Below are 22,376 nucleotides of genomic sequence, written 5' to 3' on the forward strand. Positions count from 1 at the left end.
CGGCACCGCCCCCGGAGCGGCCCCGGCCGCGGCAGGGAGGCGAGGAGGAAGGATGGGATGGAGGGATGGATGCCCGTGGGTCCCGGTGCAGTGATGAGTCAGTTGCCCATGGAGGGCAGGAGAAGGCCGGGGTGGGAGAGGGGACCCCTTCTGGAGTAGGGGCAGGTAGTGACCACCTCCTCACCCTCCTCCTCTCCCTGCTCTGCTCCGGCTCATCCACCTTGTGCCGTGGCCGGCCAGCCTGGTGAGCTGGAGGAGCAGTGGATGATGCCCCACACATCCTGCTACACGTCCCAGCAGAGCTGCCACAAGGGCCAGTCCCAGCGCTTCCGCCCACCCGTGATTCCCAAACCTTCATGCATACAAGAGTCTTCACTCCCAAGGCTGTCTGGTGGGTTTTTTTCGCCAGCAAGCGTTCCTACCGCCTGCCCAGGGGTGGGACAGGGTACTGGGATGTACTGGGATAGTCCCGGCTGGGACCTTGGGAGAACCCACTGTGCCACCCAACTCTACCAGCAAAAAGGTTACTGTGTCCCTGCTGGCCCTGGCAGCTCCCCAGAAAATATTCACATGCAAGGAAGAGCTGAGTGTGTCAAAGAACAGATTCCTGAGTATCTTTGAGTATTTATTTTGGAGGGATTTTCCCCACCTCCGGGTTTGCAGCGAGCAGCACAGTGGGATGGGCTGGAGACATCAGCCTGGCAGCAGCTTCCTGGGGGGACGGTGGTCCTGCAAGCCAGCCCTGGGCATTTGGGGTCACCAGCTCCCTGGGGTGAGGGATGATCATTCCCAGTGTCTTGGTGCTGGGCCAAGCAGACATTCCTGGGGACGTCTGGCCCCTGAGTCCCAGCCCAAACAATGCAGGCAGGTGCCTGGCATGGCCCAGACGGAGACCTTCCACTTCCCTGGGGACTTGTCTTGGGGAAAAAGGATTCTCCAAATCCAACCTGAATCCCCCTGGGCTGCAATCTGGGGCCAGAACCCCACGTTGCATCACCTGTTGCTGCTGCCAAGAAGGGTTTTGCCTCATCCACCTCCTCTGTTCCTTTGTGTGCCACACCTGGGGGGGCTGCTCTCAGCCTGTCCCCTCCACAGCCAGACTCAACTGGTCCAGCTCCCTCCCACCTCCTCATAGGTTGGGTGCTCTAGTCCACAACGCACTGGGCAGCCACTGTGGGGTGATGGCAGGGTCCCCATATCCCCCTGGCACAGCTCAGGGTCAGCACCATCATGTTGGGGCCCTTCCAGCAGGGCTGGTGGCTCCCCTGAGTGCCTCGGCTGACCCCGGTGCTGCTCCCAGCACGGTGCCACCGGTGCTTGAGGAGCTCCCAAGCAAGGAGGAGAGACCCCAACAACCAAGGGATGAGTGGAAAGCACCATCACCACAAGCGTGTCAGGCCAGCAGGAAGGAGGGGACAGCAGGGAGTGTCCCACCCCCTCCTTGAGCTGTGTCAGCTGAGGGACAGGGGCCAGGCCACCGGCACCTCCCCCAGGAGCCGCCGCTCTACCAGGACTCCTCCATCAGCTTCAGGATGCTGCTGTAGAGGCGCCCAGGGGCGTCCAGGCCCCAGATAAAGTCCCAGTGGTTCCAGTCGGGGATGTGGGTGTAGGTGACGAGGTGAGAGATGCGGGGCAGCAGCAGGAGGACGTCCCTCTGGTCAGCTGCCCAGTCCTGCCCTCCGGACCACACCGCTGTGGGCACTGGCATCTCCTCCACGCGGTACAAGGGCGGTGTGTCCTGGAGAGACACCGGGGACTCTCAGTTGGTCAATCCCTGCAAGCCATTCTGTCCCTGCACCACCCTGGATAGATCCCCCAGCACCTCCAGCTGCCAGCGCTGCCACTGCAGCTCCTACCTGGTGGTACACAGCTGGGTTCTTGCTGCCGTAGTCAAAGGCTTTGAATTCTCCAGATTTTATCACCTGGGAAGAGAGGATGGATCTGCTCTGGGAGGCCAGCGAGTGCTGCTGCGTGGGTCTCGCATCTCCTGGCCCCCTCGAGGCGCCTGCCATGAGAGGGTGCTCAGAAGGGGTTTGTGTAAGTGCCTGCCCTCCACCTGCCCATCTCCAATAGTGCCAGCTGGCTGGGGACAAGCAGGACAAGGAGAGGTGTCGGTGTCCTCACCCGTGGGACATTGCAGGAGGAGATGATATCCATGCAAAGCCAGGCTTTCCATCTTTTTTAACGGTGGAATTTTGAGCTCTGGCTCCATGGGCTGACAAACCAAGGTGTTGCACGTGTCTTCTTGGCTGCCCTGGTGCCACGCTCTTCCCTCTGAAATCCTGCTCACACATCTGAAATCCAGCTGTGTGTGCAGGGCACTGCTGGAGTGCCTTCAACAACCTGATCATCCTTTTTTCACCTACCCTTACCTATAATTTGGCTCTGCAAGGAGGCACATGGGTGGGGTTTCTCCAACCTGACCCTGTTTCCAGCGGGGCCAGTGCTGAAGCTGCAGAGTCCATCTCCAGGGGGCCCAGGACCCCTTTGGATGGGGGAGATGTTGTTGGGTCCCCCTTTTCTTCCTCATCCAGCCTCTCCTTGGGCTTTCACCCACCAGCACCCAAGTTCTGTTTTGGCAACTCCTGGGGGCTCTCAGCATCCATCTGTGGCCTCCCCATCCTGTCCCTTGTCCTTCCTGGCACAGCACAGGACACGCACAGCGGTGTCCCCTGGTCCCCAGAGGCACCAGGGCAGCTCATCCTGCATCCAACATCTCTTCTTATTTCTTGCCTTTACTTTCTCAGGAGCTGCCAGTGTCAGAGATCCCTGAACTCTCATGTCTGCCCCGGGCACAGCAGACTCTTGGTGAAGGGACCATCCTGGGGGTGAAGCATCCATCCATGTGTCAGGGATCCTACCTGGGCCCAGTGGATGATGTTTTTGACAGAGGTGCCTTCTGGATAGTGGGATGTGTACACATCCAGCCGTGTCTGCAAGGAAACATACCCCAGCTATTGTTGTTTTCCAGCGGATGGGAGTGGAGTGGCAGCTGCCAGGTGTTTCCCACAGCAGCCACTGCTGAGTCACGCTGCCTGAAGAGCTGGACCAGGTTCAGCAATATAATTTTCATTAAAAACCAGTTGCTGTGAGGCAGCATCGGGAGGAGAGAGATGAGGGATGAGCTCTGTAAGACACCTTACCTGGGCTCAGGGGCTGTGCTCAAGGCCTCAATGACCGCCTGAGGTAACCCAGAGGCTGCTTCAGCAGCTGGGTCAGAGCAGGGGCTGCACCCCAGAGGTGTTGTCAAGGGCCACCTGGCCACTGACATTTACCCAGCAGTGCCTGGGGGCTTTTCCTGTCCCGGGAGGAAAAGCACATGGCAGAGGGACGTGTGCTGCCCATGCAGGGTCTGCTTGCTGTGAGCACGGGGGGGCGAGTGGCTGTGGCAGGCTGGGCAGAGCGGGTGGCAGAGCAGCATCCCCACTGGAATGTCACACCCACCATGTTGAGGTTCTTCTCGTTGTGGCCACCCATCAGGAAGAGGAGGTTGGCACAGGGCCTGTGCAGCAGCGTGTGCCTGCACAGCTCCGGGAGAAAGCGCCACAGCTTCCTGATCCGCAGGGACGCGTCCGTTCTGCCCAGCAGCAGCTGCGGGAGCAAAGGGCGATGTGCCTTTCCTGCTTTTCCCTCCCTGCAGCCCAGCTCCTGGACTGTGCCACCAGCCAGGCAGTAAAGGGAATGTCCAGGAGCCAAGCCTACTGCCCCCTGCCCTGCTGCCCCACGGAGGTGGGTACAGCTCGGTGCAGGAGTTGATGCTGACTGAACACACAACAGGGAAATCAATATTCACAACTCTCCTCTTTCCTCCCACCTCCTCCAAGCACTGGATCTGTTTCTCATGGAATCAACATGGCAAAGCTGCTCTTTTCCAGGTGTTCAAGCCTAGGGCCCCTACAAGTGCCCCCATGTAAAGACCACGTTTATCCTACAGATGGAAAGAAGACATGTGCTCAACAAGGACTGTATGTGCAGCTGAATGGTGCCTGTGCCAATAAATCAGCAGGAATTAACTGTTTTCTGCTGCATCAGAGAGCCCCAGGGGTGCAAATGGGCATGCAAACCATGCATGACCACGATCTGGGCATGATCCCTTCTCTAGAACCAGTTTTGGGGAAGAAGGGCATGGGGTAATCCCTTACTTGAATCATCTTGAGCTTGTTGTCCAGGAGGAGCAGTATCTTCATGAGTGGACTTTTGGCATTCTTGGGTACCGCTGCTGGAGCCAGGGCAAAAAACATTTTGATTTTCTGAGCCAGTTCGGGCATGGATGAAAATGCAATAAACGCTGAGAAAACAGAAAAACAACCTCAGAACTGCTCCATCTTTCCTCAGGTGCTTAATCTGAGGGTTCACATGGACCTAGGTCTGTTTAATTAATGATCTCTGCTTGGAAATCTGAGATCTCTTTCCACCTTCCTGCGAAATGTTGGTGCAAGAGATGCCCAAAGGGAGGCAGCACCTTTATTCCCTTGGCTGATCAGGCACTTCAGTGGTTTTTAAGCCCAAATGGAGGGGACCCCTTTGCTTTCTGCTGAGCAAAATGAAATTTTTCAAGTCAGGGTGACGGGTGACCCCTCAGAACTCACCGATTGAGCAGCCCTGGGAGTAGCCAACGTAGTGGAGCTGCTTCTGCCCCGTCTTCTGCAGCACAAAGTCGATGGCGGCCGGGAGATCGTACATTGCCATCTCATGGAAGCTGCAACACAGGAGGGGGATGTTGGCTATGAGGCAGCAGCAGGAGAGCAAACTTACCTTGAGCTGCCTTGCATTGCTCAGCTTTACATCCTGGGCTGCTTTTCCAGGAGAAAATTCCTGGCGTGGATCCCTCCTGCCATGGCATCATCCTCCCCTGAAAGAGCTTAGTCCTCCCACGGCCGTGCTGAGCAGTAAATAGACTGTGCAGAGCCTGGCCAGCATTCCAGTGCCTCTCTGCAGACCCAGGGCTGGCTCCCACCAGGACTACAGCACCAGCTCTGCTCCTTGGGATGCTCTTTCCTGGAGGGGAATGGAGCACTGGTTCCTGCCCGTGTGCCTGTTGGTGGGACATGGTGAAAGGCAGACCTGCTGTGTGAGGATTTTCTAAAAGCCTGTTTACGAGCTTGTGGATTCTGCTCTGAAGATCAGCTCTGGAGAGGCAGTAGCAGCTTAAAAAGAGGGGACAAGAGGCAAGAAGGTCTAGTAGCAGGGGAGGTGGCAATGACACTTGTGGACATCTCAGCGGTGTCTCTGTGGATGAGGCAGGGCTGCTGTCTCTGTGTGTGTCCCCTGTGCTCTTGGCAGCTGCAGGGAGGTGCTGGCACCGTGTCAGCAGGCAGGTCTGCTCAGGTCCCTCCATCCTCCCCCGGGAGAGGCTGTGCCAGGGATCAGGCGCTCTGACTTGCCTGCTCGGAGGCACCCACCTCTGCCTACAGCTTGGGGACAGGCAGAGAACATCGCCAGGCTTTTGTAACGTGCTGCAGCCCACCTGAAATCCCAGAATTCCACCTGGTCAGCTGAAAGGTGCTGGTGTCTCTGGGAGCAGCTGGTCCCCCGGCTGTTTGCCAGCCACACGTCATAGCCAGAGTCTGCTAGGATGAAGCCAAGGCTGTTGTTAGCCAGATTTTCCACCCAGTGGCTGCCTTCTCCAAATAATCCGTGCTGGAGAAACACGACTGGCCTGGCCCCTGGGTGCAAAAGAAACAGCACATTTAATTGAACCAGATTCTCTCTATTCACTCACCCCAAACTAAGGCCAGTAAAGCCTTGCACTGCCAGAGGACATGCAAAATGTGTATTTTGACCGTGTCTTCTGGCTCTGAGCTTGAATTGGAGAAATCCCACAGATTCAGGGTTTTTGCTTTAACAATTCCCCTGGCCTGTCTGGGTTCATCCATTCCCCTGCTCACATTCAGGGCTTTTTTTTTTTCTTTTTTTTTTTTTTTCTGGCTCTGAGTCAAATAGAGCTGTACCTCTGTTCTCAGGCTTTTCTCTTCCATGAGGAATTCTGTTCAGGTGGATGTAGTAGCCGTCACGAGTCAGGACTTCATACTCCTCACTGGGGTACCCTCTGTAGCAGATGATTTGGCTCTGGGGGAAGGAAAACCCAGGTAGGAAACTTTCCATAGCAAAGGTGTTTATATGACTTGAAGAGACCACCCTTGGTAAAACCGAAGTTCTGGGCTGTGCCCAGGCTGTGCTGGGATCAGCTGAGGACTTTTTGTGACAGAGGATGCTCTGTCTGAACCTCACCCCAGTGATCTGCCCGAGGGAAGGGGAGATGCTCAGCCGTGGGCGGCTGCGGGGCTTGAAACGCTTCCAAACACGACGATTGAAACCAAAAGGATTTCCTGACGCCTGACCCCGCTTTACTGACGGCTGGCACCGATTTCCTGACACCTGGCACCGATTTCCTGACGCCTGACACTGACAGCAGCACATGTCACATCAGGCTCCCAGCTGATGTGCTGGGCAGATAAGGTGGTGGGGCAGATGGAACCTGCCGAGCTGGGCTGACTGGAAGGGCAGTGGGATAAACCCCATGGGATATTCCTTGCAGGGCTCCCAAGGCTCTGCCTGAGCTTTATTTATGCTGAAAACTCCACAGTCTGGGAAGTTTCCAGGTAAAATCCAGCTGTGGTCCTGTCCCACACGTTGCTGAACCCTCCCTTTGTCAGGTTGGCAGGAAAGATTAAGTGCAGCAAATTTACCGCATCTTGGGTCCTGCTAAGCCCAACTTCAGAGCCTCCCAGGGCTCACCTGGATGGCCCTGAGCGATTTGCTGCAGCTGAAGGAGAGGAGCCACGAACAAATTTCTACCCTCTGGGGAGATATCTGATCAAATCCAGTCTGGGATTATCCCCATCTCCAACTGCCCTGCTGGTAAATGAACTTAATTCTGCTGGAAGGAGGAGCTTGTTAATGATGGTGTGGAGGCAGCATCATCTCACAGCAGCTCAGTAGCACCAGCCCTCTCCATGTGCCCTCCACCCCTCTCTCCTCCAGCTGAATGTGCCCAAACTTTCAAAAGTTTCAAATTCAAAGTTCTCCTGACTTACAGTGTTCATGGAAGCCTCGGGATTTAGAGCCTTTTTCTGCTTGGTGGCATCTTCAGAGTTCGTGGGTGCTTGTAGGAAAACCAGGATTGCAAGAAACAGCCACATCTTGTGCCTGTCTAAATAATAATAGTAACAACAACAAAAATAATGGTAATGATAGTAATAACAGGAGTAGGAACAGGATTAACAACAGCAAAACCAGTAACACCAATGCTGCTGTTGTTATCGTTGTTATTATTTTTGTTAGAACTGATAAAAAAGTCTGTTGCTACTTGGTTATGATGAGTTAAATTCATCACATATCATTTTCTGAGCTGTGAAAGTAGAGGGAATTCCCAATTTCTGTTTTCTTTGTGGTCCACATGAGAATTTTTTATTGTACAGACAGGATCTGGTACTAGGCAGGAGCCTTTTTAATATTTTTAATGGCAAGAAGAAGAGAACAAGCTGTGTAAAACCAGAACTCAACCAATACCATTGGACCAGTTGTCTCACAGAGGAAATTAATCTAAAGGGGGAGTTTAGGCTGTGGAAGGAACGTGTTTAGTGGGACTGGGCTATGACTATGTCTATACTTTCTCAATTGTTTCTCTATTGCTTAGCTTTTGTACCCAAAACCCACTGTAAACAGAAGGACCCTATGAACTGAAACTGGTAGAGCCTCATAAGGAGACTATTGATTAAATAAGTGTAGCCTCAAAAAAACAGAAACCTTTTTGACCACCTTAGAAGCTCCTGAGCTGAGCAGAAGCCTATTTTTAAAGCACACAATTAATATGATATATGATTTCTAATGTTTTGCCAGGCTCTCAAAAGTTTGAGCTTAACTTCAGCTCAGCAGCATGAACTGTGAATTACTCTCTGCCTCCCTCCTGCTGCTCCCAGTGCATCTCCCACACCATGAGACTTTCCTGCCCTTGGAATTATTCCCAGCAAACCTACCTGTGGTACCACCAAGATGCGAGTTAAAATAAAAAAGATGCTTTTCCCCTTCTTGGGGCAGCTCCAAAAGGACACAAATCAGAAGGACACGGAGGAAAGCACGTTACCAGGCAGAGCCCACTGGCTGGTCTGAGCAGGCTGGTGGTGGCAGTGCTGGTGGCTCTGTCACCACCAGAGATAAAAGGACCACGCTGTGTCAGAGCCCAGCCACGCTGGCACACTGCTGTCCCTCATCACGTGCCTTCCAATTAACAGATGTGTGCTGATCACTCCTGTGGCACCTCCCTCCGTGTGGCTGTGACTTTGGTGCGTGCAGAGGATTGCGTTCCCGGATCCGTGTGCTGGGGAATTCCAGCTATGGAGTTGCACCTTAAGCTCATGATAGATAGCCAAGATGAAGAAAAAACAAACAAACAAAAAAGCCAACAGCTTTTCTTTGTAAATGTCATTTCCTAACTCCCAGGGTAATTTCCTGTCTCCCAGAGTTATTTAGAAGAGTTCCTGGTGCAACAAAGTGAGTTTGGGCTCTACCATCTTTACAAAGCCTCAGCAGCATGCTGAGCTCCCCAGGGACAAACAAGGACAGCTCAGGCCTCGCTGCCTGCCTGGATGGGACACACTTGGTCATTCCACCCCTTGTGAGACATGACAGTAAGGTCCAAAAGTGTCGTGTTAGCAAGGGACAATTCACAAAAGCTCTGCAGGAGCTTTCTGGAAAAGCATGAGGCTGCAGGTGTCACCAGCAGCCAGCGGTGCGGAGGAGAGCTGGTGCAACACCTCTGCTTGGCCAAAGCCACAGAGGTAAGGTGTTTGTTCCCCACCTGCAGCCCGTGACTGCCTACCTGCGCCTTTCCCTGCCTTGGTAGCCACCTAGAAACCTGTGGCTGGCTCTGCTGGAGCGTGCCTTCCCTGGCTGTGGATTGGGCTGCCTCCCAGCGCTGCCGCCAGCCGTGGTGCACGAGCGGGATGTGAGCTGTGAAACGCAGCCCCAGCACACACCCTGCTCCAGCCCCACGCTGTGCTTGTCTCCTGGTGCCACAGCTGCTGGCACAAGGGGCTGTGTGGGTGTCTTCCTCCTCGTGGCCAGGGCCTTCACCCCTTCATTACCTTCTGCACCTGCTCTGGGCTTTGGGAAATGTCTTCCCTCACTTGTGAGCACAAAAATCCCACTACAAAGAGTCAGAGGATCGTGGAATGGAGCCCATCTAGGTTGGAAGGACCTCAAAGCCCATCTCATTCCACCCCCTGCCCTGGGCAGGGACACCTTCCACTATCCCAGGCTGCTCCAAGCCCCAAAGTCCAACCTGGCCTTGGGCACTTCCAGGGATCCAGGGGCAGCCACAGCTGCTCTGGGCACCCTGTGCCAGGGCCTGCCCACCCTTCCAGGGAAGAATTCCTTCCCAATATCCCATCCATCCCTGCCCTGTGTCAGTCTGGACCCATTCCCTGTGTCCTGTCACCCCAGTTCCCAATGCAGAGTCCCTCTCCAGCTTCCCTGTATCCCTTCAGGCCCTGGAAGGAGCTGTGAGGTCTCCACCCCCCCTTCCCTTCTCCAGGCTGAGCAGCCCCAGCTCTCCCAGCCTGGCTCCAGAGGGAAGTGGCTCCAGTCCCCTCAGCAACTCCATGGCCTCCTCTGGACCTGCTCCAACACTTCCATGCCCTCCTTCTGTTGGGGGCACAGAACTGTGCACAGGTGGGGTCTCACCTGAGTGGGGCAGAGGGGCAGAATTCCCCCTCCCCTGCTGCCCACGCTGCTGCCTTCTAACTCCACTACTTGCTCTCTAGTAGAGTTACTAAGTAGTAGTAATGGTAGTAATAAAATAAAGTAATAGAGGTTGGAAAGGCAGCAGAGACTTCTCTGACATCCTCAGGTTTTGGAATGAGGCCATTGGAACAGTGTGTCAGTGCTGAGGTGAGTGTGTGATTCAGCACCTGGAGTTATTCTACCTGTGCTGGAAGGAGAGAAGGTCCCAGAAACAAGCAGCTGGATTTTACTGAGGAATTCCTGTGTAGCTTAGTCAAAGGGAGGAATGAAGACCTTTGAGGACTTGAAGGAGGTTGGGTTTAGATGGGATATTGGGAAGGAATTGTTCCCTGGCAGGGTGGGCAGGCCCTGGCACAGGGTGCCCAGAGCAGCTGTGGCTGCCCCTGGATCCCTGGGAGTGTCCAAGGGCAGATTAGTCGGGGCTTGGAGCAATCTGGGCTAGTGGAAGTTGTCCCTGCCCATGGGAGGGGGTGGAATGAGGTGATCTCTAAGGTCCCTTCCCACCTAAACCATGCTAGGATTCCACAATTCTGAGGGATGTGTGTCCAGGTGTGACATGGAAGGTGAAGGTTTCCAGCCAACGAGTCATCCATGTGCTTCCTGGGCTCCACCTGAGACCCAAACCCTGTATTTTTCTTGGCCTCTGAGGCCCTTTAGGAATCAAAAGCTTCATCTTCTGGTTTGGTGTGTTGCAGAAGCCTTTTGTTAGCTTCACACTTCATAGATACTAGGCAGCATTGCTGCTGGATGCCTTTCATGTTCTCCTTTGAGGCATCACAGGACTGCAACCCCACCTGCTGCTGGCACAACAGGAAGAGAAACAGCCCCTGGCATCAGCTGTGTCCCCACTGCCACCTTACAGGGGCAGGTCTGCTGCTGCTGAGTCACCTCCTCTGAGGCACACCGTGGCACGTTCCTCAGCCCTCAGCACAGGGACTGGAGCTCATCCTGTCCTGGGCTATCCCAGGACAGCTGGTGCCCTGCTGTTTTCTCCTGCAGCCACCAGGCTGTGTGCCCAGGGTGCTGGCTGGTGCCTCTTGCCGAGCACAAGGGTAAACCAGTCACAAATCATCTGTCCCTGGCATCCTGAGCTGGGAAAGGGAGTATCACCCTGATTTTAGCAATGAGAGGATGTCAGCTCTTGTGCAATTCCCGCCAGATAAGCACAACTCCCTGGCAGTAACCTTGGAGAGCATGGCTCAAGTTAAAGAACCTGACGAGGGAAGCAGTCCTTATCTGCTTGTAGCTCTCCCAGTTTAAAGTCCCTTTGGCTAGGCTGGGATATCTCTGGTTATTATTGTTACCTTTGGCAGGGTTTTGCCCCTGCTGGAGTTGCACAGTGGAGCTTGAGGAAACAGCTGATCTTTTCACAACACCTTGTTGGAGTTGCTCGGGCAATCATTCCATTCGCTACGATGAAATGCAATAAACAAAAGCATAAATGTTCCTGAATGTGGATTGGGAAATCATGGAGATGTGATCACTGGTGCTTTTTCTCCAGTAATTCCCCCCCTGTTCCTGCGTTCAGAAGATCCCAGAATAACCCTGAACTTCCTCTACTTCTTCCCTCATCTCTCTTCATTGTACAATTGGTTTTAAGGCGTATTTTACAGCTAAAAGAGTTTGGTTTGTGGGTGAGCAGACCTGGGACAACGTGAGCAAAGTTTCTCAATAAAGAAGTACCTACAGTTTTCAAATGTGGTACAGTAGTGCTCTTGAGATTATTTTCCAGCATACTGGAGAAAAGCTGATCTGGCTCAGCTTTGCCAAAGCCCTGGTCAGGGCTATCAGAGATGTTTAGGGAGCAGGAACATGTCCCACAGGACGTATTCCAGGGAATCAATCACAGAATGAACTAGGCTGGAAAAGACCCTTATGAGATCATCAAGTCCAGGATGTGACCTAGCACCTCCTCATCGACTAAACCATGGCACTGAGTGCCATGTCCAGTCTTCTTTTACACAAGTGCAGGGATGGTGATTCCACCACCTCCCTGGGCAGATGATTCCAGCTCCCAACCACTCATTCAGTGAAGAATTTTCTCCTGATGTCTAACCTAAACTTCCCCTGGAACAGCTTAGGGCTGTGTCCTCCCGTTCTGTCAGTGGGAAAAGAATCATCATGGTCAACGCTGGCTTGTGAAGTTTCAGAGAAAATGACATCTGGTCTTGATTTCAGCTAACTGCAGCTTTCCATGGCCTTATACCATTCCCACCTGCTTGAAGTCCCATCACATGAAAATGCAAGTCTCAAAGGCCAGGGTCTCTCACTCTCAGAGGTTCATCTAGCAAACTCCAAAGAAAATTTGAAAATTACATTGGCAATAACACAGAAATTTCTGTGAGTTCCTGAAAAAAAGTCAAAATGTTTTAAACCCAATGAAAGCCTGAATCTACTCAGAAATGCCTCTGGAAATTGTTTGCAGGCTGTTAAGGATCAAAAAGATGTGAAAAGGCAGCGCACCATCTGTCATAACTCGATGAAACCTTGTCCTAGATTAACTCTGGGACCAATCAGTTTCTAAATAACCCCACAGGCCAGCACGTTGCTTAAAGCAGACACCAGAGCAATCTCTGGATTACTTGCAAAAGCACCACTTCTCTCCAAGCCTGTGCCTGTGGGAAGGAGGCTGTGGTAGGGCTGTTCAGCACCTCTCCAGTGTGGGCACAGCCTGGAGCTGGCCCTGTGCCCCACTGCACAGCTCCTGTGTGTGCTGCTGTCCTTTGCACTGAGTGTGTGATGGTAGGAAATGATCCATATCAGCCAGCACGGTGACACTGCTGTGCCCTGAGCGGGATGTGACACAGCTTTGAGCCCTCATGGCCTCATGTGACACGCTCTGCATGAGCACATCTGGAAGAAAATTGAATAAGAGGCTGAGTGACCAACGTCCTCCCCACGTGGAGGTGTGTGACTGAGGCTGGCTTGCCCAAGCAGGGAGGAGAACAAGGGTGGTGAAGGCTTTGTGCTGCTTTGGAAGCTCTGAGTGTGAGAGGTTGAATTGATCTCCATGGACTGAGATATGCAGGACATTGATCTGTTGGAGCAGGTCCAGAGGAGGCCACCAAAGTGATTAGAGGGATGGAGCAGCTCTGCTGGGAGGAAAGGCTGGGACAGCTGGGATTGTTCAGTCTGGAGAGGAGAAGCTTTGGGGTGACCAAATTGTGGCCTTCCAGGGCCTGAAGGAGATACAAAAGTCATGAAGAGAGACTGTTTAAAAGGGCCCAGAGTGCCAGGACACAGGGAATGGCTTCCCAGTGCCAGAGGGCAGGGACAGATGGGATATTGGGAAGGAATTGTTCCCTGGCAGGGTGGGCAGGCCCTGGCACAGGGTGCCCAGAGCAGCTGTGGCTGCCCCTGGATCCCTGGAAGTGTCCAAGGCCAGGTTGGACTTTGGGGCTTGGAGCAGCCTGGGATAGTGGAAGGTGTCCCTGCCATGGCAGGGGTGGAATGGGATGGGCTTTGAGGTCCCTTCCAACCCAAACCATCTGTGATCCCATGACTCTGTGATACCCTGTGAAATCACCACAGACCTGTCCCATGATGTTTGACTTGCCTGACAGACCTGAGACACTCAAGGACTCCAATCCTGCCATGGTGATCCCAGGAGGTGGAATTTCACAGTGTTTATTCTTCAAGCATAAATCAATTTTCTTCCAAAACACACCTCTTCATCCATTGTTGATCCTTTAACAGCAGAGGGGAAGCAAGCACCACAACCTGATCCAGCCACAACTTCACCAAAGTGCTCTGGCACGGGAGAATGACGATAACACATTGCAAACACCGAACCAGATAATTGCAGAAGTGGCAGAAACTTCATAACCTGAACAGAAAGAGACTAAACCCTGCACTTTTTTATGGGTTTTCAGAAGTTAAAAGCTAGCCCTTTTAAACTAAACCTGAATAAACAGCAGGTGGGGAACATGGTTCAGTGGTGAGCATGGTTGGGTTTGATGATCTTAGGGGTCTGTTAAGGATTCTGTAATTCTAATTTCCTGCCAGCTTTGCAGAAGTTTGCAGGGCAAACATCTCGCCAGCATCTTTGTGTGTTTATTTGCCAAGGTGGAGAGGCTGTCCTGCATTTGCATTGGTACCCATGGCATGAGCACGGAGCAGTCCTGTAAGATGCTGCTCCAGGGCACAGCCCTGCCATGAGCAGCTGATCACACAGAAAAAGATGTCATTACAAATATCCTAAGTGAGGCAGCTAATGACTGGCAATCCAGGCAGATCCCATCTAACCTATAGCCTCATTCCTGCACCCTGGGATTACCTCGCCCCGTCCTCTTTTCTTCTGTGGTCAGTTCCAGGTGCAAGGGTGGAAAGTGAAACACTTTAGAGGTGGTAACTCGTGCAGAGCCCACTGCACTTGCCCCACAAGGCACCACCAGCCCTGTGCCACCATCTCCAGACACCTGGATGAAACTCTGCTGCTGAACCCCCAGAGTCTGGCTCCAGAGAGCAGCTGTGCTGGGCTCCATACCTTCCTCACCACCCACCTCTTCCCTGCAGGGAGATGCTGGTGGCACCATGGGCATCTGCCAGCCAGGAAATTATCCCTGAGCAGGAGGATCATTGGGCAAGCAGCTCTCCCTCACCTGCACCTGGTAAGATATCTGTGCTGAAAACCCCCATACCCACAGAATCCTGGAATGGTTTGGGTTGGAGGGGAATCTCAAAGCCTGTCTCATTCCACCCCTTCCACTATCCCAGGTGGCTCCAAGCCCTGTCCAGCCTGGCCTTGGGCACATCCAGGGATCCAGGGGCAGCCACAGCTTCTCTGGGCACCCTGTGCCAGGGCCTGCCCACCCTCCCAGGGAACAATTTCTCCAGAGTTTTAACCTCTAGTTAACAATTCAACCACAAAGAGCCCAGTAGACCCTACCAATTTTTTTTAAAAATATTATTATTATTATTATTATTATTATTATTATTATTATTATTATTATTATTATTATTATTGTTATTATTATATTTGTAATAATAATTATTTGAAAGAGAACCTTATCCTTTGCCCTGCTTGCTCCCAGGCATATCCTAAGAAGATAGTTACACGAACCAGCAAATTCATAATTCCTCCTCTGATCAAAGTATTATTAACAATTTAATCCAGAAGCTGAAAACAGATTTAGACTCGTTACTGCTTTCCACCACACTCTCCTTCTGTGTCCCACAAAAGAATTCCCTGAGAGGCACCAAAAGGTGGCCTTTGCAGCTGGGTCTGTGCCTTAGAATAGCTTAAAGTAGTGCAAAATGGTGTTTCCTGGTAGAGCTTATTGAAACTCCTTTGTTTATAAGTAAGATCATCTAAATCAGCATGAATCTGAGAAACATGTCTCCTTTGTTAGTAAAATGGGCAGTTCTCATGGAAAAAAAACCTTTGGCCACTCCTTCTTGTCACCAGGCAGGAAGTTTATAGCTCCTTCTGAACGTGAAAGAAGGCAGTGAGTGTCAGGAGTTTGGGATTCTTGGTGTGGAAGTGTTGCCAGAAGGAGAATAAAGCAAGGCAGGATCCGTCCACCACGCGGTTTCATCCCAGCAGACCTGTTCCTGTGGTGGGACACCAGCATCCAGGAGGGCACGGAGCTTCTGTCCAGCTGTTTGCAGCTGGGAAGCCAAGCTCAAGGAGCCCAGAGTCCACAGTGGCCACCAGGAGCCAAATTCCACCGAAATTGGTTGTTGCTGGAACCCCTTGTGAGTGAGGCACACGGGAGACTCGGGCTGTGAGGGCCATGCTCAACTTGTGCAGGGAACCTCAGCCTACTGAACCTCAATCCAGAGTGCCTTCCCAGTCATTGGATTGGCTGTTTTTCCTCACTGGCCAGAGTAATATCAATTCAGACCAAGTGTAGCAGTTTATTGAGTTTTTCCCCCCCACAGTTTTTCTTCATTTTTTTTTCCACACCCCCAAATGAAAGAAGCCCCAGAAGGCACTGAGAAGCCAACAACCACTGCCACTGCTCCAGCTCTAGGTGCCCTTCTCCATCAGGTCAAGCATTTCTTTGTACACCTGCTCGTAGACCTGCTTGCCCCAGAGGAAATCAAAGTGGACGAATTCGGGGATGTACTTTTTGTAGGCCACGTTGGAGATACGGGGCAGGGTGATGTCCACATCTTCAGGGACTGAAATCCAGTCCTGGCCCCCATACCAGGCAGCCAGCGGGGTTTTCATGTTCTCCAGCTCATAGAAGGGAGGAGTGGTCTGGAAGACAGGAGGGAGGTAAAGGGCTAGCCAAAAATTCAAAGTGTATCCAGATGGCTGCTTGGAATTTCTCCCTTATCCCAAGAGATAGAAGAGGAACTATCACCAGGGAGCCTCACTATACCTTGGACTCTTGTTCTTTTCACCAGAGGGTCAAAATGTCATCACTGAGTGACTTTTTTTATTAGAAAGTGACGAACCTGCTTCCCCATATAAATTAAGTTCAATAAATACCGTGGAATTCATAGAACCACAGAATGGTTTGGGTTGCAATGGACCTCAAACACCATCTTGTCCCAGCTCCCCCGCCACAGGCAGGGGCACCTTCCACCAGCAGCAGGCTGCTCAATTCTCCAAATTCTGTCTCAACCACTGCAATGTTTTCATTGCAATATTCATTTATTTTTTTCCTCTGAGCGTGGCTCTCTCTTACCTGGTTGTAATGAAGCACGTTGTCACTGCCATAATCATAACGCTTGAATTCCCCTGTCTGATAGAGCTGGAAAAGGAGAGTTATGTTTATTATCCACGCATTGGAGGGGTCTCTAAGAAAGGGAAAAGAGGTGACAGGGGACTGCACTTCTCCCTCATGCCAGTGAGGCTCAGTGAAGCGATTTTTACATCTGGTACTGGATTTTGGGAGGAGAGCTCAGCCCCAGGAAGACCTCGGCACGGAAACCCATGGGGAAGAACCTGGTGTACAACCAAGAACGTCAAAGGAGACACGAATCACACCTCTGGACAAGTTTTTTGTGTGTTGTGGTCAATGCCACCAGCAGAAGGACGTGAGCAGAATGTTTTCAATAATTAATTGTGTCATTAGTGGTCATTAAGGTCATTACTGACCCTCAGCCTTTGCTCTGGCATCTCCTGTCCTGGTTTATCACCAGTCTTTGCTCCACCTTCTACAAGCCCCAAGGACTCTTGGACCTCTTTTGTTGGAATAAATAACTTAAATAAATAAATAAGCAGTGTTCCAGGGCAGCATTCCTCTTTCTCCCTGCACAGCTCTGCAGGGGGAGAGGCCGGGGATAATTCCCAACCCCTGAGCAGAGGGAGGAGAACACGAAGCGTTACCTGGCGCCAGTGCAACATGTTTTTTAGGGATGTGGAATCAGGGTAGCGGGCCAGGTAGACATCAACGCGGCTCTGCGAGAAACCATTGGAGAGGTTTGTTCTCCGCCCCCCAAAAAATTCCACACCAGAAACAAAACCAAACCTGCTCAGTAGCCACACTCACACAGAGCTGAGCAATCCCAAAAATGGGAGGCTGGGCCATGTTAGGAGTCTGTTTCCAAGACAAAGAAAAGCTCCATATCTCGTGCTCAGGATCCTTTTGCAAAGACGAAGCTCAACTCATGGCAGTAGCTCTATGTGTTGTTCCTAATATGCTTCCTCCTTGGAATATTAAGGAATTACACCAATGCTTCACTTGAGAAACCTCCACCCTTCCAGGTGCCTCCAGCCTGAATTTTTCTACCAATCAAAGAGGTGCAAGGCCATGTGGAGGTGGCAGATCCCAGCTCAGGCTGGGACAGTGAGAAAGCAGATCTCTTGAGAGGGGAGCTGGAGTGTACGTACCTCGTTCAAGCTGTTGGTAAACCCACCGGGCAGGTAAAAGACAAAAGAGCACAGCGTTTTCAGCATGGGGTAGGTGCACATTCTGGAAATCACTTGCTTCAAGACCTCATCCTTATCAAAGACCACCGTGTGCCCTAAAATGAGCTGTAGAAGTCAGAGGGGTGTATCAGTGGGCTTCACGATCTTTTTTTGTCTCCAGATGCTCCCCACCTCTTTGCACACCCCTGAAAGTTGCTGACAGCTTTGCTGTGCTTTGTCATTTTGGCTTTTCAGAAATGGCCATGGCCCTGGAAGAGCCCTGACCTTCCTAGGAGAGGTTTCTCCTGGGAGAAGGGACCCAAAACCAATTCCTATTAATAGTTTTCTGATTAAGGCTGGACAGGAAGATTACTTCCCTGCCCTCCAGGCACACAGCACATGCACGAACACTCAGAGCAGGGAGATGGAGGTGATGTACGAGCACTGCGTGTCTCAGGTGACCTTCCCAGTCCCTCCTCCCCATCACACCTCAGGTGTGCTGAGGACATACCTTAATCAGCACCTCGGGAAGGTCAAACACCCTCACCAAGGGTGACTTCATGTTTGAGTTCACGGTGATGGGAGCCAAGGCGAAAAACATCTTGATTTTACGATCCAGTTCGGGAATGGATGAGAAGGCAATGAAACCTGTGTGAGGGAGAAGGAAGCAAACCGTGCCCTGTTGTTTCTGAGGGAGCTGTTGACTTCCAGGTGTGTGTCCCCATCAGAAGGCCCCTCAGAGGTGGCTCCAGCAGGTCGGGCTCTGGCAGAAATGTGATGCACCCGGTTTGGGGCTGCCACTGCTCAAAACCCTTCTGTTAAAGCAATTACCCGCTCTTTTCCCTTTTGTTGATTGGAAATTGCCCTCCCTGGCCAAGGTTTTAGGAGCACTCCCAGGCTGGGGGTGCACAGCCAATGTGGCTCTGCCAGCTCTGCTCTCCTCCCCCTCCTCCTCCTCAGTACCTGTGGTGGTGCCTTGGGAATAAGCCACGTAGTACAACTGCTCCTGCCCCGTTTTCTGCAGGATGTAGTTGATGGTGGCTGGAAGGTCATACATGGCCATCTCATGGAAGCTGCAGGGGAGACAGGCACATGACAAAATCACTCTTGCTGAACTTGCCGTGGCTACTTGGGTGCAGAGAAGAGCTCTGGCAGGGATGGGCGACCCGGTTTCTGCCCACTGGCAGAGGGTGTGACTGTCAGGAGCACCCCTCCTCCAGCCTGCAGACACTGCTGAGGGTACCAGGGACCTGCCCACCCTCCACTTTCACAGGAAATACCTGTAGGCTGAGTATTCCTGCTGGTAGAATTCAAACTCTTCGTGTTTCCGCGACCAGCTGTTCCCGCGGCTGTTCCCGATCCAGACGTCGTAGCCAGCGTCGGCGAGGATGAAGCCCAGGCTGGCGTTGGGCAAGTTGGTGACCCAGTTGCTGCCCTCCAACACCAGGCCGTGCTGCAGGAGGACCACGGCCTTTGGAGCTGGAGGAAGAAGAGGAAGGAATCATTTTCTCTGACCACGAGCAAAAATTGATCGTTCACGTCCAGGTATTGCTTCGGCAGCTCTGCCCTGGGAAGTGACACCAGTGCAGGGACACGGTCATCTCTGCCCTCAGTCTCTCTGGGGAGGTGTTTTTGAAGAAGGCCAGGGCAGAGACTGGAAATGTGGGGAATTTTTACACTTATTTGCCATATTCATGTGCGTATACCTACGTGCTTCCCAGGGGAGGGAGACACTGCCGAGAACCGGGCGTCACCCCCCCACCATTACTTTGAAACAGGGGTTTCAGTGCAGGAAAATCCCAAAATGGTGAGAGGGCACTGAATTGGACACAGGAAGGATCCCAAAGAGTCAGTCAGGTGGCATTGGATTGGCCACCTGGTTTGGTTTCCTTTCCTGACTAATGGCCTTTTGCTGCTCCACTGTCTGGTTGAGCTGAGGTAAAACCTGGGGCGAGATTTCTCTGTCCCATTCTTTCTCCTTCCTCTTTGGAGCAAATCCTCTCAGAACAAAGTCAGCATGGTGGGCACCCGCATCTCTTCTGCTCCCGAGGCTATTTGCCCAATTTTTCCTTCAGGGAAATCTGCCTCTTGGAGGACCCAGCCCATGGTGAGGTAGCCTTGACCGTGGGCCTCCTCCAGCCCAGCAAAGCTCTCAGAGTGCCCGGAGCAGGCAGAGCCTCCTGTGGCACTTACGGGGACAGAACATGTTGGATGCCTGCGCTCCTGCCTTGTGGGAGATGCTGAAGCTCTCCTGGCTGTCTCTGCCGTGGGGAATCCTCTGCAGGGTGAGGTAATAGCCATCGTCTGTCAGCACCTCGTGCTCCTCATAGGGGTACCCGTGGTAGCGGACGATTTCACCCTGTGGGAAGGGAAGGACAGCATGGGACGGTCCCCAGGGAAGGAGGGTCTCTGTCCTGAGGGGTGGCAGGGCTTGGCTGGGAAAAGCCATCAGTGCTGGAGGTGACTCCAGGGGGAGGGTGGGCTCAGGACCTCCCACCAACGCCGTGGCGATGCCATGACTTCAGCCAGAATTTCTGGTGGCTCCCTGAGCAGGTCTGGTGAAGAACTGTCACTTTCTGTGCTGCAATCCAGAGCAGGGCAGCACAGACAGCCAAACTCCGAGCCTGAGAAGGTTGTCCTGGCCAAACCTGCTGACTTGGAATGAACCCCCCAGTAAATGTCTGCCATAAATCTCTGTGTATGTAAGAACAGGGAGACAAATACCTAACAAAATCCATGGTGAAGACACACAGGGCCCGTGGGTCTTGCACAGACAATGACAGCACAGGTAGCTTGCACAACCAAGCAGGAAAAGAAGGGACTTACAACATCCATGGACACCTCGGGGTTTTCTTCTGAGTTTGCAGCGATGAACATTGAACAAGAGATGGTGAGGAACAGCCACATCATGGTGCTCTGCAAAACATTGTCATGAGGAGTGTGAGAGGCTTTGCTGGCACTGGCACAGGAGCTGGGGGGGAGTTCTCTTGATGTGCACTGCACTTCCATCAGGATATCAACCTGACCCCTCAACAGGCTGAAACGATTTTAAAACTCAAGTCCTGTAATGGGTTCTGAAAATGGCTCATTTTGCTCATCTTGAACAAAGCCAGAGTCCAAATTCCATCACATTTTATTCCCATGTTCTCCATCAGGCCCTCACACTCAGAAACATGCACAGGTACATCTGCATGTGCCCAGGCAAACCTGGTTTTTGAGGGGGTGATTATAGATCATTCATTTAAAAGAATGTCTTGGATAGCTGGAAGAAGTGGTTGTTTTGTTCCTCTGGTAGCTAAACCACCCAATTTTAAGTTGCAGGGCTGTGTTCTTAAGAAGAAATCAAATGATGTGGTTTGCTTGTGTTCTCTTTATGGCTGAGAGAGACCCTGGGATACTCCTGGCTTGTTTTTGCAGACCTGAGTAAAATGCCATCTCAGGACACCCCTGTTCTTCCTGGGAAGGATTTTGGTGTCTTCCCCAGCTTGTTCCTACCACAGAACATCTCACTGCTGTTTTATCTCACGGAAACAGAAGCACAGAATGCTTTGGGTGGAAAGGGACCTTAAGGATCATCCTTTTCCAAACCCTCTGCCATGGGCAGACCCCTGCCATATAGGAACGGGTAAATCTGTTGGAGGTGATAAATTCTCAGCAGAAATACTGCCTCAGCTACTTGGAGGGGTTCAATTCTGTGGAGCAGCTTGGCAGGGACCGGCCGAGTTCCCACTGAATGCCGGCTCCAGGTGTCTCGCACGCACCCCATTCCTTCTCTGGTGAAACAGGGGAGATCTGGGAGCAGCTTTCTGTCGCTTCTGCCATCCTCCCCTTTCCCTTCTGCCGGAGGACCCGGCTCCCCGTGCTGCAGGAGGTGGTTTGGCAGCGGAGGAGAAAATCACCTGCTCCCTCTGCTGTCCCCGGAGCGGAGCAGGGAGAGGAGGATCAGCGCACCTGGGGACACCCCGGACCCCGGGACCCCATCTCCCACCCGGGGGACCAGGGGCTCCCCCCATCACCCTGAGCCCCCCGGGGTGCGATCTGGGGACAAGATCGCTCCACGAGGCTGCGGACTCGTTATTTTAAGGGCCAGCCTTTGGAAAAAGCAAGGAGAGACCGAACACATTTTTGTGGCGTAGCGTCAGGAGAAGGGCATGCAAATTCCAGGGAAGAGCCTCGCCTGGGATGGCCCTTTCCTCTCAACAGTCAGCTTGGAAAAACATTCCCTTTGTGAGACGCCCCTCATCTGAGCAGACCCCGAGAACCCCGGCAGCAGCAGGGTGTCCCCTCTTCAGCAGCATCCCGGTCCTGAGCCCTGTCCGAGCGCTGCCACTCCCCTCCCTGGGCAGGGACATTCCTTTGGAGCCCTGCTGTCCCTCCCCTGGGGCTCTCCTGGTGCCTGCAGCTCTGTCCCCAGGGATGGCACCCCCGGAGGAAGGATTACCCGCGGCGGTCCAGGGGCTGCGGCAGAAGAAGTGTGGGAGCCTTTGTCCCTGATGTCCCCCGAGCAGAAGGTCCCCGCTGCCTGCTCTCATCGGGCTGCTGTTCCCTCTGCTCCCAATTCGGGAGCGTCAGGAGCCGCCTCTCCCTCTGATCCCTCCTCCTATGAAGGTGTAATTTACCTGAGGGCTGGAGTCTGGAGACACCCTCCCCACCTGGGAATGTTTTCGTGGCGCTGCAGAAGAGCTGAGAGCTGTAACAAATTGGTGGTTTCCACCCGAAGGAGCCATTTGGCATCGGCCATGACCTCTGTGACCCTGAGGATGGGCAGACTCCAGACTCTCCACCTGCTCTGGGACTGGCTTTGGTGCCCTGGGACTGGCTTTGGTGC

At 52.8% G+C, this 22,376-nt stretch overlaps 2 protein-coding genes across 2 annotated transcripts; both read right to left on the bottom strand.

Moving 5' to 3' along the window:
- Nucleotides 1–612: 612 nt before the first annotated feature.
- On the bottom strand, nt 613–7,175 carry LOC107207133 (lipase member M-like; the record flags this gene model as incomplete). The annotated part of the gene is made up of 9 exons (XM_015633865.3): nt 613–1,738; nt 1,857–1,922; nt 2,862–2,933; nt 3,445–3,591; nt 4,143–4,288; nt 4,590–4,699; nt 5,468–5,666; nt 5,952–6,069; nt 7,038–7,175. Coding segments are annotated over 9 exons (1,230 nt in total), but the record flags the coding sequence as incomplete, so codon positions are not given.
- An 8,308-nt stretch (nt 7,176–15,483) lies between these two features.
- Nucleotides 15,484–22,135, bottom strand: LOC107207132 (putative lysosomal acid lipase/cholesteryl ester hydrolase). The gene is made up of 10 exons (XM_015633864.3): nt 21,990–22,135; nt 20,375–20,464; nt 19,742–19,907; nt 18,829–19,027; nt 18,512–18,621; nt 18,060–18,196; nt 17,531–17,674; nt 17,027–17,098; nt 16,383–16,448; nt 15,484–15,949 (listed from the first exon to the last, which is right to left on the bottom strand). Exons 2-10 carry the CDS (start codon nt 20,456–20,458, stop codon nt 15,716–15,718), a joined length of 1,212 nt encoding a protein of 403 aa, XP_015489350.1. The 5' UTR covers nt 20,459–20,464; nt 21,990–22,135; the 3' UTR covers nt 15,484–15,715.
- Nucleotides 22,136–22,376: the final 241 nt, after the last annotated feature.

Source organism: Parus major, chromosome 6 (genome assembly GCF_001522545.3).
Source record: "Parus major isolate Abel chromosome 6, Parus_major1.1, whole genome shotgun sequence".
Taxonomy (NCBI): Eukaryota; Metazoa; Chordata; class Aves; order Passeriformes; family Paridae; genus Parus; species Parus major.

Coding starts and splice junctions, on each gene's coding strand:
- LOC107207132 (XM_015633864.3), bottom strand. CDS start 20,458: ATGATGTGGCTGTTCCTCACCATCTCTTGTTCAATGTTCATCGCTGCA. Junction 19,908..20,374: donor CCGAGGTGTCCATGGATGTT/GTAAGTCCCTTC, acceptor CCCTTCCCACAG/GGTGAAATCGTCCGCTACCA. Junction 16,449..17,026: donor ACATGTTGCACTGGCGCCAG/GTAACGCTTCGT, acceptor CTCCTTTTCCAG/CTCTATCAGACAGGGGAATT.